The sequence below is a fragment of the Sclerotinia sclerotiorum genome, genomic scaffold (genome assembly GCF_000146945.2).
Source record: "Sclerotinia sclerotiorum 1980 UF-70 scaffold_3 genomic scaffold, whole genome shotgun sequence".
Taxonomy (NCBI): Eukaryota; Fungi; Ascomycota; class Leotiomycetes; order Helotiales; family Sclerotiniaceae; genus Sclerotinia; species Sclerotinia sclerotiorum.
In genome coordinates this window covers 2,562,592-2,577,625 of record NW_001820833.1, presented here as the reverse complement: position 1 = coordinate 2,577,625, position 15,034 = coordinate 2,562,592, and the positions used below count along the sequence as shown (strand labels likewise).

Sequence of the window (15,034 nt, the reverse complement as noted above, 5' to 3'; positions counted from 1 at the left end):
ACGAGTAGACCAACCACTTTTTTTCAGCAAAAGCTTAGTTAGTAATGTATTGAACCCAAGCTTCCTTGTCCCGCTGTCGGCACATCTCCTTGGCTGACTAAAAACGAGTCAAGCATTACGCCCAGAGCCTTGAGTCTAAACAAGGCGTCATTTAGATCTTTCGGATGACTTCAAGCTTTCACGCTTGAATTGGGCGTTTTCACCACAGAAGATAAGAAGCGTTAGTTCCAAACCAAATCACCTCGATTGTTCTTCGTGTCTTCCATAAGTTCCATTGCTATGCATACCTCGGTACAGACTCCAGAGTATACTATGTATGGGGTAAGCTCTGGCTATTTCCGGAGCTTTTTCGTCGCTTCCCTCGTGACCATTGACCAGTCAAAGTTAATCTATCCTAGCTTCAGCCAGACATGAAAAATTCCTCTACCCACAAAGAGACCGAATCTAAGATTTTCTGGCTCCATAGAACACGAGCCACATTCAAGTCAGTGTGCCTTCCCTAAACATCGCAACTTATTTTGTTGCATCTATGACTAGTCTCATTCCTAAATCCCTAATCGAGTCAGGAGATCATTAGTTCACAGCTAGACATAATGAGTGCCCCCTGATATCCATTTTAAGGCAAAAGTTTGTCTCCCACAAGACAAGTCATGCCACAAGGATGGAGTAGTGCATTTGTCCCACGAACTCCAGTCTCCATTCCCCAACCTCCAGATCATTTGATTTGGAACGAACCCTCAATTGAATGCCCGTGGGGATGCACTCGGCCCGATTACACAACATGTACGAAAATTAGCGACGTTGATATTTGATAACCAAAGGAATCACTTCAGTCAGAGTCGCTCTCGAGAGCAGCTGGTTTACCCTGCGCTATCTTCTTCTTTCTGTTTGCAATATACTCAATAGCCAAGGTAAATCCGCTCCAGACAAGTCCTGTTGCTATAAACTGAAAAGCCCACGAAGCGACCAGATGCTTCAAGCTAGGCATTTGGAAACCTATTTCATAGAAATCCGCCAAATCGATACCAACTCTGTTCCCGTATGCCCTACCAATGAATCGTATCATTAAGGCTTCAAGCGGTGTTATAAGAATAGAAGCAGCCAATTCTCTAAACCCTTCTGCGGCAAGTATGGTTGGAAGCATAGTAAGCCCGGTTTTGCGATATTTGATGTCTTTCGATTGGTTGGGATCGCTTGCACTCCGTAACTCTGCCGACCATGTTCCAAGACCAAAAGTCGGTTCGGCTGGTGTAGATGTAGAATCAACATCGAAGCTAATTAGTGTTGGTCGCGCATCCTCATCCTCATCAACGCTCATCGAGGCATTAGTATGGCGCCGAGATCGAGATTCTGTTCTTTCTAAAGGGGGCAATCCTTCAAGGGCTCGTAGAGTATCTTCTTCTCCACCGCGAACTGGACCATTCAATTCGGCGTCATCTGGAGTGTCAAATTCCAAGATAGGAGCTTCTACCCCAAGTCCAGCAAACATACTCTCTCCTGTCGGCCGCGGTAGAGATTTATATATGGGTCGATACAAGAGGCGCGACATAATATACTTGATCTTCCCATGGAATAAAACAGCCACAATTGGAGTTGTAGAACGAACCAAGGCCAATGACCATGAGAGAATCGAAATGATGTTTGCAGAAGGTGGAGGTTGTGCGTGAAGCATTGATGTCTTCGAGAATGGAATTAATGACATCAATGGAGGTAAGATTTGGCTAGATTTGACCAAGCCAAACTGGTAAAACATGGCAAACATTCGTAAGTGCAATGTAATGTAACGAAAGCTGATGTAAACACTGGGGAATCATCAGTTGCTGCAAAAACTTTTTAGGCATGTAAATGCTCACAGTTTATCCGCTATGTACTTGATCCATACTTCTTGCGGGGTAAGTTTCCTCTCATTTTCATCAAACATTTGATCTAGGACAACTTCCAAGAAGCAACCTACCCAATCTGATATATGATATGCTATGACAGTGTGAAGTCCAGAAAAGCATAAGTTCGTGACAGATCTTGTAGCTCTCTCATGCTGGATCAGCGCCAGGATTCCAACATCAGAATACGATCTGTAGAGCTTCGATTTGTAAGTATAGCACTGCATCGAGTTGGTAAATCAACGCACCAAAACCCTTCGCCTAAAGGCAATGACACCCCAAACACCAGCATGGAGTGTGGCACGACCAGCTTCTAATATTCGTAGACCTCTGATTGTCTCGTCAATCTTTTGAGTGTTGTGTAGCTTCGCAGCTGCCCTCACAGCAGTCAAATCTTCGACAATACCCGTGACTTGCATTACTTCATTGGCTGCACGAATGTTCTCACGTTCTCTCCGTTTTGTCTCTGGATTCCTTGGATGGCCATGTTCATCGTATATCTGTATATAGCCAGAATTCTCAAAAATATCTGGTGGGGTGGGCCAGATTACTTGATCTTCATATGGTGTCCGACCCTAGAGTTTTGTGAGTATAAAGCTTTTGTGGGTATATCGTTTCGATGGTAGTATTTTCTCAAATATGGAGTTTCCACGAGTGTTCGAACTGTGAAATACATTGGGAAAATACTAACTGAGTGAGAGGTAATGAGACAGGAAAACTGGTACAATATGTTTTACAAAGACATGGAAAGCCTTCGCCGGCGGGTTAAGGAAAGAAATAACGTACCAATGCCCAAGCCGTCAATGATTCAAGCCTTCCCATGATTGCTGGTTGTTTATGCAGTGATTAGAACTTTGCGCCAAGGCATGGTTTGCCTTCCATGAGAATTGCAAATCGCAATAATCCGTAACATATAACGGCGATGAAATAATTTTTGATGAAGAAAAATACCAGTGGGTAGCTACTATATGTATTTCAAACACTCTTCTTTTCTCTTCAAAGGAAGAATGACTGGAACTACACGTGGGCACGTGACACTTTACGCTAAGATTAAGCTTATCGTTCACCCCTGTCAACATCAAAATATTTTTGATTGCAGAGAAAATATTGAGGGTAGAAGATATCAACATCATCAGCTTCAATTCCAGGGTATCTAGACATTGTACCGAGGAAACGAGTTCGCGAGACTATCAACTCGGTCATTATGGCTACTAAAGCCCCTTACAAAACGACTTTTGAACCCGAGCACACTATACAACCAATTTATACTGGAGGGAGTGTTGCGCTTGATCAAACGGGGCGCATACTTGCTACAACCCTTGGGGAGGATGCATTATTGACGGATTTAGATACAGGGAGGGAATTAGCCCGGATAGAAGGAGTAGGTTGCCTTCCTGGCTAATTTAACCTTTTCCAATTGCTAACTCAAGCCTAAAGGATGGAGAGGTCATCTCGACGTTAAGTCGTAAGTCATATTGCATTGATCTCCCCTGTTAACGATTATTAACAAACCTGCAGTTACCCCATCTGCTTCTCATCTCGTCATATGTTCGAGATCGCTGTCCATGCGAATTTACTCCCTACGACCATCACTTGCTTCTGACCTTACTCTCACCTACGAACTTCTTCGAACTCTTAAGCCGCATGCTACACCAGTGGTAGTTCTAGCTGTGGACCAGACGAGCACACTACTGGCAACTGGAGCAGCAGATGGAGTGGTGAAAGTTTGGGATATTGCCGGCGGTTACGTCACACATACATTTCGAGGTCCTAATGTACTCATCTCCGCCCTACATTTTTTCGAATTGGTCGCGAGTGGTAAGGACGAAGAATTAGGCATTTCAGCACGAAATCGAAAGAAGGAACGTCTGAAGAGTCAAGCGGATGATGAAAGCAATGAGAACGAGACCGCGAGAGGATTCCGTCTCGCGTCTGGTAGTCAAGATGGAAAAGTCCGTATTTGGGATCTTTACAAGAGAAATTGTGCTTCAGTTTTAGATTCACATGTATCCGATGTTCGAGCTTTAGACTATTCGCCAGAAGAAAATGCGCTGCTTACTGGAAGTCGAGATAAGACAATAATGTGGTGGGATGCGAAGACGTGGAAGATTCGAAAAGTTATACCCGTGCTTGAAGAAGTGGAAGCCGCAGGGTTTATCAATGCTGGAAAGTTCACATATACAGGAGGGTCGAATGGAAACATCAGGCTTTGGCAAACGGAAAATGGCAGAGAAGTCACACAACCGCAGGAGAGTGGTGCGGAGGCAGATGCTATTGTAGACGCGCTCTCGTTCCCCAGTATTCCTTTCATTTTATCAATTCAAGCAGATCATACTTTAACCCTTCACTCAACCACTCCCGTGGAAAACGCTGATTCAACCGTCACCATCTCGGCCCTACCTCAAATCCGACGAATTTCGGGTACTCATGACGAGATCATTGATTTAGGATTTCTTTTACCCAATCAATCCCTTCTTGCTTTAGCTACCAATTCTGAGGAACTGCGGATTGTTTCGCTAAATCAGGGTTCTCCAACTGACTCTACAGAGTCTACAAAATATTTTGGTGCCGACGTCGCCCAACTAAAGGGACATGAAGATATTATCATCTGTTTAGATATTGACTGGTCGGGTCATTGGATTGCCACTGGCGCTAAAGATAATACTGCTCGACTTTGGCGAATTGATCCCGAAAACTCCTCATATACCTGCCACACAACTTTTACTGGACATGCAGAATCCCTTGGTGCTATTGCACTTCCTCATATGCCACCACCAGAATCTTCCGCCGCCTACAAGTCTCCTTTGGATCATCCTCCCAGCTTTTTGTTGACCGGTTCCCAGGACCAAACTATTAAGCGCTGGGATATTCAAGCTCAGGTGGTGGCTGGAAAAGCACCAAGAGCTTCATACACACGCAAAGCTCACGACAAAGACATCAATGCATTGGACATCAACCACAGCTCTCAATTATTTGCATCTGCATCTCAAGATCGAACCGTCAAAATTTGGTCTGCCGATGAATTAGAGGTTCAAGGTGTATTACGTGGTCACCGTCGTGGTGTTTGGTCTGTAAAGTTCGCGCCGAAAGATACCCCAACTCTTGTAGGAGATTCCGGCCCGGCTTCAGGAAAAGGATTGATCCTCACCGGAAGTGGAGATAAGACAGTTAAGATATGGAACCTTTCAGACTACAGCTGTCTACGAACATTTGAAGGGCATACCAACTCTGTACTCAAAGTGGCATGGCTGAGATTACCTGCCCCTGAAGATAGAAACAGAAAACACGTACAAATAGCCACAGCAGGTGGTGACGGGCTCGTCAAGGTCTGGAGTGCGGCAAATGGAGAATCCGAATGCACGTTAGACAACCACGAAGATCGAGTCTGGGCTCTCACTGTCCATCCTAAAACCAACATGATAGTATCAGGAAGTGGGGACTCAACGGTCACATTCTGGAAGGATACGACATCGGCAACCATAGCCGCAAGAGAGGCAGCCAATACCCAATTTGTCGAGCAGGAGCAAGAATTGCAAAATTTCATACATGCTGGAAGCTATAGAGAAGCTATCGTTCTCGCACTTGCACTTAATCATCCTGCACGGTTACTCTCCCTTTTCACAACTGTTGTCACTGGCGCTCAAGAAGAAGGAAGTATATCAGGTCTCAAAGCCGTTGATTCTGTCCTTGCCTCATTATCAGATGCTCAAATCTTCAGCCTTCTTCTCAGAATACGAGACTGGAATACTAACGCCAGGACTGCATCTGTTGCACAAAGAATATTATCCGTTCTCGTGAAAAGTTACCCCGCTTCGAGATTATCGGATCTAAAAGTTAAAGGAGCTCAAGGGCCGAGAAGTTTAAAGGAAGTGCTAGATGCTTTGAGGGTATATTCGGAAAGACATTACAAGAGAATGGAAGAATTGGTTGATGAGAGTTACCTTATAGAATATACTTTACGGGAAATGGATGGTTTAGGGTTTATTGAAAATGATGGAGCTGGAGATGGAGCGTTGGATATTGGTGGAGATACTATTATGGTGTAATATTGATAGATTCAAGTATCTACCTGAATATTTCGAAAAGTATCGATGCACATCATTTATACATCGCACTATTTCTTAGCACTTGTCTAAATCGTTGTTCATATACCTCCTATCTAGTAGCAAACAGAGACCACAGAGCTCCATATAAACTCTAAGCGTTCCTCATAATTTCACACTCTAGCCACTATCCTACTCGAGTATACTCCGCAATAAAAACCCACATGATCCCATATCCATCCGATCCAACAATTGTTCTCTCTCTTTTTCTTCTTTTCCTTATAATAAAAAAATAAATTATAATATCCTATTCTCCTTCATATACCTATCCAAATGATAAATATTGCATCATCTTGATTTCATAATAATAAATCCTCCACACAGGATATCATAAATATAACGTGTCTATTTACACCATCTAATCTAGTAGGAGACTTTCCCAGATAGCCTTTTCTTCTATGTATAGCATACATCATTTTCTATATATAACAATTAATACAAGTTATTTGTTTCACCCTATCCTTGTGATTTTTCGATGCCAGATCTTACCATGAAGAGCTTAAACTTCTGCTGGATCAGTTCAATTCTAGAGGTAATATATAGGACACATTGGTTTCTGTTTTGTGTGTATTGTACTTTTTGAATTAAGTTAGTATAGAGATTGAAGTAGATTTTGGAAGGAGACAAGATACTGGAAATGGGAATCGGAGCAGGGATTGATGTACAGGAAGCGTGTTTAGTTGTTTAAATTGGTATATTGTATGTGATGTTATGAGTTGTACAGTTAATATTTGAAAAGTGTCAAATGTTCGAATGAAATCAGATACCAAAAAGAAATCCAATAATTAACCCAAACAAATTTCAACCTCCGAAGCAAACCCAAGAATCGACCTCTTTCCATTGCCGAGCTGTACTCAGGACTATATACTGAGCCCTGCATCAATAAAGATATAGACGCACTTTACGTTGGAAGAAAGAATAATTTGTAATTATATGTAAACCATCTTTCCCGATCAACCTAAAAAAGCACAAGTTCATCCTCGAATTTCCAGTATAACCTGTAACGCCAAAATCAAAGCCCCCTAATTATCTCAACATCATGAGATAAACTTGTCCATTCCTTAGCCAAATCTTCAGACTTCCCATAGAAATCCTCTCCTTAGAACTCAAATTCATTCTCATAAAACCACGTCTATATACATAGTCTTCCTCCTGTACCCTACCTCTCTTATACAGCGCATAAGCCAAATCCCCCTCGTTTAGTACTCGCTTGTTTATTTTATAATTCCAGAGTTCCTTCTGCGTCGGATTCCGTGGGGGTGATCTGATGTATGTGATTGAATTAGCTGAGTAGCATGATTGAGATGTAAGATCTTATGTTTATGGAAGAGGTGGAAATAGTGGTATTTGTGATTAGACAAGGAATTTAAAGGAGTGAGTGAGTTGGAGACATTTATGGAACCACGGGGAGATTTAGTGGCAGGCTAGAGGACGGATTTGGTTTTTATGGGAGAGGCTTCTAGTTTGTATGGCGAATGTTGTCTTGAAGCGGGAACTTTGCTCCGCTGAAGATGTTCTTTTAACTTGCAGTCCCTACATCTCAACGACAACTTCAACCTCTTCACTTCCGCCTCCATCAACAGTATAGCTTCTGCTGCGGCGAAAATAAGCGACATAGAAGTATCAAGACATCTCAACTACAAGAAGCAGAACGAACTCAACTCTCTCATATCTACAATCTGGCTTGGGAGTTGAAACTATAGTCTAATTTTCCATTTTCCGCTCACCAATTACCTCTATTATCCCACTGTTTCTTGGCAATGAAGAAATGTAAGATAATATATTTTGCTTCAAAATACAACGAACGAAATATATGCTATAGGACGATAATACGTGGAATTAATACTGTGTGCTGATTATTGGGACGAGGGTGCTGGTAGATGATCTCATTTTCACAGACCGACTGACTTTGAGGCGACTAACGATAGCTCTATCTAATATACTCTATCTAATTCTCCCATTCTTCCCTCCTCCAATCCTCCAACTCTCTCCTAAAGCACACACACAGCAAGCAGCCCATACACTATACACTCAAAGACCCCTATAAACCAACTCTAATTGTAAATTCTCCTTATACCGAGTACATGTGATATTGAGATATTAAAATATTACAATATAATATCTGCAGCAAATGAGTTGGATGCTCTTCTCTTGTCCACCTCCCCCATCTGCCTCCTCTAAAAAGTGTCTAGAAACCTCCTCAGCCCCGCGCGCCTCTTCCCCCCACAAAAAAACTCCTATATCTACTAAATAAATCGATGAAGATAACTCTGGAGAATATCACTGTTTTAGTCACAGTCAAAATCACAAGTATAATCATAACCACAATCACAGTTTTAATCACAATCAAAACCACAAACACACACAAAACCCATACACTTCACTTCTATGAACAATTTTGTGTATTCATCTCCCATGGAACATCGAAAAGCGCAAAAACCAACTGAAACTCAAACTCAAAAACAAAAAAAGAAGCAAAAAAACTGTCAAGGGAAGGGTATCAAATGACCATCCCGCTTCTCGCTCTGTAGGCAAAGAATAAAGCCAGTCGCAAATATCGTACCATATTATCGTACATGATTTACTTTTCATATAACATTCATGTTTGTGCTCGTCCGTCCGTCCGTCCATCCATCCATCCTAACGTCTTGTATGTAATCCTTCAATCCCATCAAATCCTATATTGACTCTTAATCGTCCATAGGTTTATCCTCCAAACTAACCCCGATCTTTTGTTCCGCGGCTGGTTCTGGTACCTCACCAATGCTTCCTACACTATCTCTATTACCTGCTGCTACCATATCGAAATTCTTGCTCATCCTCGCAACGTTGCCGTAAGGTTTTCTTCCTATACTATTTCTCGAAACTTGCCCGCCTCGTCCTAAACTGTTTCTCTGTTCAACAGCCGGAAAGCTAGTTCTCTTTTCTAACGTAACTTCATCTGTTCCATCTCCGGATCCGGATACGGATCCAGATATAGATCCAGAGACAGATCCAGATCCAGGCATATATGTGGCACTTGCGACGCTAGCTTCAGTTCCATTAACTAATGATGACAAAGGAGATGGTTTGGGTTCAACGACTGGACTAGCTTCGGCTGATGATGGGACTTCAAGGCTCTGTCTCGTACTGCCTCTAGAATTTCGAGTGGAATCAGTTGTAGCTGTAGGAGATGTTTGTACTGGGAATCGTGTCTCGGCCGCAGGTGGTCCTGAACTTCTATCTCTGCGGTGGCCACGTGGACCTGGGGCAGGACTAGTAGCGCGACTTCTAGCTCCACCGGCTGCAATTATTGCCTTTTGTCTAGCTTCCATGTTGGCTCGTCGATTGCTTTCATCCGTACTAATAGCTCTGGGTCTTCTGGTGTACCGATATTTGAAGCAGAATTGAGCGATGAAGCTCGCTTATGTTCGGAAAAGATGGCATCTTTGTGAGCAAAAAGATCGCGAATCAGACGGTATGAGTACTTCTCTTCCATGGTCATCGAGGTTTCAGTCTTTGGTCGAAGGACACATGGAGCAAGGATTGTCGCGAGCTCAGAGATATAGGCCTCATCGGCTGAAGTGAGTTCAATTAATCTAGTGAAATGTGTCATGAGAGCATCCAGAGTAGCAATATTGGCTAATCTGAGCTGGCTGAGGGTATTTTGTAGAACTGAGATTCGAGCTGAGTCGGTAGATTCGGATGCTGGGGTTGAGTAAATCGTTTTCATAATTTCATAAACGTGAGATGACACTAAAGAATCTATGATGAGTTAGCTGAGGTAATTCTTCATGAATTGGCCAAGGGGGTTGAAGTTACCTGGTAATTCCAGTAAATATAACTTAAGAACGCTTGCAATGATAGGAATTTCGTATGGCTCCAAAGCTTCTATAGGGAATGGTTTTCCGGTGTTGAGAACACCTCGTACTCGGTGAGTTTGATGTAGGGGAACATCAACCAACCAAACACTTCTCCTAGCTGCATCGCCTTCAAGGTCAGGATATCTGTTGTCGAGGAAAGTGAGAATGGTAGTAATGATAACTGGCACCCTCTTTCGATCCCCTCGAGCCCGGGCCTCCAGATCAACGCCGAAAGTTTGTTCGTCCGCAGAGTTGTAGTAATTCTCATAGACGATAACCTTTGGCGCGAAACCACCAGTGCGATAGTTTTCGAGAAGATATCGCAGATCTCCAAGAGGTTGTACAGTTTCTTGGTAAAGCATCATCTTGTCTACGGTAGATTGCAGACTAGGAATGACATTACTAATCGTTCCGGAAAAATCGAGAATGATGGTCTTAATAGCCTTGAGTCTATCAAGCTCACAACGTTCCAAATATCTCAAATGCTCGAAGATGGCCTCCTCCAGTTGACATCGCAAATGGTCTAATTTCTTAACACCCTGCTTATATCTCTCATCTGCTTCCGCGGCCTCTCTACGAAGACGATCGCCTGGGGTCTCGTTAGGATGTTGATTGTTCAACGGATTCCAGCCCGCCAAATATTCAGAAACTGATCCAACAACAGGAGAATCTGCGAAATCGGAGTTAGAAGCGACAGAGAAAGTTCGGCCAACATTGGGCTTCTTTTCGGGGATTCCAGTCAACTGGAAACCCTTGGGTCGCCATTGGTAGAACATCTTGGAACTATTTGCGAAGATATTGCCAACATTTCCAATTAAGCGTAAAAAGCCATGCGAGACCAAATCTTGCCCAATTCGTTCGGCATGGCTGATACTCGTTGCTCCCATATATTTTTGGAAATATTCCACTATGTCTGCGCCAGATGTTGTATTTTGATATGTACCCAAGATTGGAACTTTTGTGTCGACCAGCTTGATTGTTTGTAAAAGGTGTGTCATGATCTTCTTGATCTGTTCCGAATTGTAAATCTCATCACCAATCTCCAAAGACAGATCATCCTCTTCATCATCCTTATTGCCAACCTTGATCTCTGGAATCTTGGCCTTGGGACTGTTTTCCGGATCCTGGAAAGCCAATTTATTTTCTTCCTCAATATCTTCAACTAATCGACACTTGTTAAAGTAATGACTGCGTAATTTCTTGACCAGCTCTGCTTGTTTGTCGTGAAGTTTTATACGCGCTTGAAGGTCGTCCTGTGAATTTTGAACTCGGTTCTCATGCGCATCACACCAGCGCGAAAAGGGGGCGACAACAAGATCTCGAATGCTTTGTGCGATCTTGCGGTGATTTTTTGAAGCTTCTACCATCTCCGTCCGTACTCCATCGTATGCCTATATTTGTCAGCCCACCACCCCTCATGTTGGCACAAGAGGAAGTTCTTCAATACCTTTCGAACACTGGCTCCATCATCTCTGCTGAAACCTCCTGTTATTTTATCCGTCGCGGGACCAATTTCTCCTAATTTCATACCATAAGCATCTTCGGCTTCCGCTCGCATTCGCGCAATGGTGAGAACTTGTTGATTTTCGGCGACTCCTTGCTGCAGTTTACCGAAGAGAACACCAAGACCTATTTGGATGAAGAGCATTAGTAAATGACTGCAGGAAAGGATGTGTACAGCGTGCAGAGAGGAGAGCCCCTTACCTCCAGCATAGTCCCCAGACCAAAAGGAGTCCGTAAAACTGGGCGGCGCCATTATTATGTACTCTATCGTTGATTCGTGACTGCAATAATAGCAGGGTTTATTGTGTTCGTTGGGTACTCGAAAGGATGGAAATAAAGAAGAAGAATTTTTGACTGTAAAAAGGGATCTTGTTCAACGAATGACAGACTTGACGTGAAAAAGTGAATGGTGGTAAAAGAGCAGGCAGGGAAATGGAAATAGAAATAGAAGGATTTACGGATTGCGGATTTTAGCAGTGCAAGGGCCTTTTGAACGAAAGATGCCGTTGATTTCGTTTATCCGGGGGGGTTTCAGGATTTTGCGATGGGTGAAGCTATCACCAAAGTTGTTGGATGGATGTGATAGATATGATACAGTTGGTATCTTTATTTTATAGGCCAACAGACTATGATTAGTAGAAAGGTAGCTAAGTGTATTCAAAGATGTAAACAGAAGAAGTTTGCAAAGGTCGTGAATCATAAAAAGATAAAATGATACAACTACCTAGTATATAGGTGTGTACTGGGTATGGATGGTATTGAATGATTAGAATTTGAATTCTCCTTATTCATAGAATACTATTAGTTATTATCTTATTCATCGTTTGTAATTATCATTTATTATTTATTATTTATTATTTATCCTCCAATTACCTTTATATTATTCAATCTTAATATACGAGTAAATATAAACTCGCATTTAAACTTTCTGTACCTTTCCAGACTTCACTCACTGCATTGCACCGCCCTCACTATACAATTTCTTGAAATTTGCAGAACTGACGTGCAGGGAGTCAAGGGAGTGGCTGACGAATGGAGGCCTTAAATTAAAGGTTCCAGGGTCAACGATGTCCAAAAATAGCTAAGTCAGGAAACTTCCCGTGATCCATTAAAGGGGCTTAGCGCATTCGTGACAATTCATTGGGTCAAACTGGGGAATACTACGGAGCACGCCGTAGGGAAATACTAAAAGCTCTTGGCCCACCGGGTCTTGTAAAGGACGAGGGTGGAAATGAGATGGTCATGTGACTATTCCTTATCTAAAGATAACATGAATGCTTGGTAATGTTAATGTAATGTAATGTACTGTAGCTACCTCACTTTCTCACTTGTTGCGAGCATCAACTTGTCAGATCTTATTAAATTTCTTGTTCCTACCGTCGCATAGTCATGCCTTACACTGAACAGGATCCTCTATTATCAAGAGATAGATCATACGCAGAAATCAAGGGTTCGTCGCATCACAACATCAATGCTGATGACCCCGATGACCCGGAAAATACTCGAAATGGCTGCTTTGAACCAACCACGGGCCGTGGGCAACGGTCATTCAATGATTTAATGGCCGGGGTTCTGGGATTATGCTCCCTCCTTATACTTACTATGCTAATTTTACCCGATGGTTTTGTCAATGATACATTTGATCACGGTTGGCCATTTGGAAGTCAAGAGCCAAAGACAATTGAGCAGAGAGTGGATAGAATCTTGACTGAGACACCACTCATAGGTATGGTCATCTGGCACACTTGGACAGTATGAATTTCAGACCTGGCTAATAGGATATAGATGGACACAATGATCTTGCAATTTTCATTCGATCCGTTTATAAGAACCACATCTATGATGAGAGCTTCACCCATGTCTTTGAGAATGGGGGAATGCCTCATCACGTGGATCTTCCTCGATTGAAAGCCGGCAAGAACGGAGGAGCTTTCTGGAGTGCATTTGCTCCATGTCCCTCAAATTGGAGTGACTTTTCTACTGAAAATTATGGTCATTGTTAGTGATGTTTGCTGGTGTTCCGATTGCCTTTTCAAGCCCCTTTATATTCCTTCTCATCTCTTCTTACCCTTTTTAAAATTTCCAGTGTATTAAACAGTCCGGACTGTAGTCCAATGAAAATACTTTCATATGTCGGAAGTGTTTGAATATCCAGAATTTTGAATATTGAATTTACTTTGAACATTGAATTGTTTTCAGATGTTGAAAGCTCATGTCTAGTCTATTAGTTTAGACAATTGAACCGCCTGTTTAGAACGTTCATCGCCCCTTTTCATTCATACTGTTCCCCTTTCCCCATTTATTTCCTCTTATATATCTAAAAGACTTAACCGAGGTCAAATCCAACTAACTTTGATTCAGCCGTTGCATATACCTTATCCCAACTTGATCTCCTCGCTCGTCTCCAAGCCGCCTACGCTTCGTACTTTTCACTTCCCGGGAATAGTAGCACTGCTTTGTCGGCTTTCAAAAATGGCCAACTCATATCCCCATATATCATTGAAGGTCTTCATCAAATCGGAAACTCCATATCCAACCTCCGCCAGTATTATAATCTAGGAGTTCGCTACGCAACCTTAACACACAATTGCCACAACCGCTATGCAGATGCAGCACTTGTTGAGCTTCCAGGAGGTGGCATTGAAAAGTCAAAACCTCACTGGGGAGGAGTCTCTCTCGCTGGTCGTCAACTCATACATGAGATGAACCGACTAGGGATGATTGTTGACCTCTCTCACACTAGTCCAGACACTATGCGATCAGTCTTGGGCTTGGAAGCGGACTGGCCAGGTAGTCTTGCGCCTGTGATTTTTAGCCATTCATCTGCCTATGCGATATGCCCTCATCCACGCAATGTTCCGGACGATATCCTACGACTCGTCAAAAAAACCAATTCCCTCGTTATGGTCAATTTTGCACCAGACTTTGTATCATGTGTCGCGAATTCGTCCAATGCAAATGGACTTCCAGATTTCTATCCAAACAACTCAACGTTAGAACATGTTGCTAGACATGTCATGCATATTGGTGATCTCATTGGCTACGAACATGTAGGTTTCGGTAGTGATTTTGATGGTATAGAAACTACACCGGAGGGTTTGGATGACGTAAGCAAATATCCGGACTTAGTAGCCGAACTTCTTAAACAAGGTGTTAGCGATGAAGATGCTGCAAAGGTAGTAGGTGGGAATATTTTGAGAGTTTGGAAAGATGTCGATGAGGTTGCCACATATTTACAGGCGAGGGGGAAAAAGCCACTTGAGGATGATCTTGTCCCAATGGCATAAATATCACTGGGCTTGTATATGTATATAAAAATTTATTTCTCCTTCGTTCTGTTGTATATTTTGTATATGTATATATCTGTATTCCGCAAATTTAACACAACATACTGCCTTTACAAATGCCACCTTGTGTGTGATCAGTACTAGTTAAAAATATCCACACTATGACCACATTGATATCTAGTATTTAGATAAGACGTTTTTCTGGTTAATATAAGAAAATGAGATTTGTATTGATGATATCTTTGTAAGAGCTTTGAATTAAATATTGTATTGTATGTATTGTATACGATATTAGGGGAAATGAAGTTATTATGAGAAATGCACGCAGCACCGTGGATGGGTTGTAGATATTGTTTGTAGGTAATTTTTGTATGTAGTACTTGGAAATAGATATTTATTGGGCTGGGCTGAGCTTGGCT

The 15,034-nt window shown here is 42.4% G+C and overlaps 5 protein-coding genes across 5 annotated transcripts; 2 read left to right on the top strand and 3 right to left on the bottom strand.

The window, feature by feature from the left end:
- Window positions 1–829: 829 nt before the first annotated feature.
- On the bottom strand, window positions 830–1,672 carry SS1G_03091 (hypothetical protein; the record flags this gene model as incomplete). Its single annotated transcript, XM_001596818.1, has 1 exon — window positions 830–1,672. The coding sequence occupies one exon, from the start codon at window positions 1,670–1,672 to the stop codon at window positions 830–832; it is 843 nt and encodes a 280-aa protein (XP_001596868.1).
- A 388-nt stretch (window positions 1,673–2,060) lies between these two features.
- On the bottom strand, window positions 2,061–2,702 carry SS1G_03090 (hypothetical protein; the record flags this gene model as incomplete). The annotated part of the gene is made up of 3 exons (XM_001596817.1): window positions 2,061–2,072; window positions 2,129–2,455; window positions 2,667–2,702. The coding sequence occupies 3 exons, from the start codon at window positions 2,700–2,702 to the stop codon at window positions 2,061–2,063; spliced, it is 375 nt and encodes a 124-aa protein (XP_001596867.1).
- A 382-nt stretch (window positions 2,703–3,084) lies between these two features.
- On the top strand, window positions 3,085–5,926 carry SS1G_03089 (hypothetical protein; the record flags this gene model as incomplete). The annotated part of the gene is made up of 3 exons (XM_001596816.1): window positions 3,085–3,261; window positions 3,318–3,345; window positions 3,399–5,926. The coding sequence occupies 3 exons, from the start codon at window positions 3,085–3,087 to the stop codon at window positions 5,924–5,926; spliced, it is 2,733 nt and encodes a 910-aa protein (XP_001596866.1).
- A 2,747-nt stretch (window positions 5,927–8,673) lies between these two features.
- Window positions 8,674–11,581, bottom strand: SS1G_03088 (hypothetical protein; the record flags this gene model as incomplete). Its single annotated transcript, XM_001596815.1, has 5 exons — window positions 8,674–9,334; window positions 9,451–9,718; window positions 9,785–11,216; window positions 11,273–11,454; window positions 11,530–11,581. 5 exons carry the CDS (start codon window positions 11,579–11,581, stop codon window positions 8,674–8,676), a joined length of 2,595 nt encoding a protein of 864 aa, XP_001596865.1.
- Window positions 11,582–12,717: 1,136 nt separating this feature from the next.
- SS1G_03087 (hypothetical protein) lies at window positions 12,718–14,615 on the top strand (the record flags this gene model as incomplete). Its single annotated transcript, XM_001596814.1, has 4 exons — window positions 12,718–12,778; window positions 13,114–13,326; window positions 13,690–14,403; window positions 14,458–14,615. 4 exons carry the CDS (start codon window positions 12,718–12,720, stop codon window positions 14,613–14,615), a joined length of 1,146 nt encoding a protein of 381 aa, XP_001596864.1.
- Window positions 14,616–15,034: the final 419 nt, after the last annotated feature.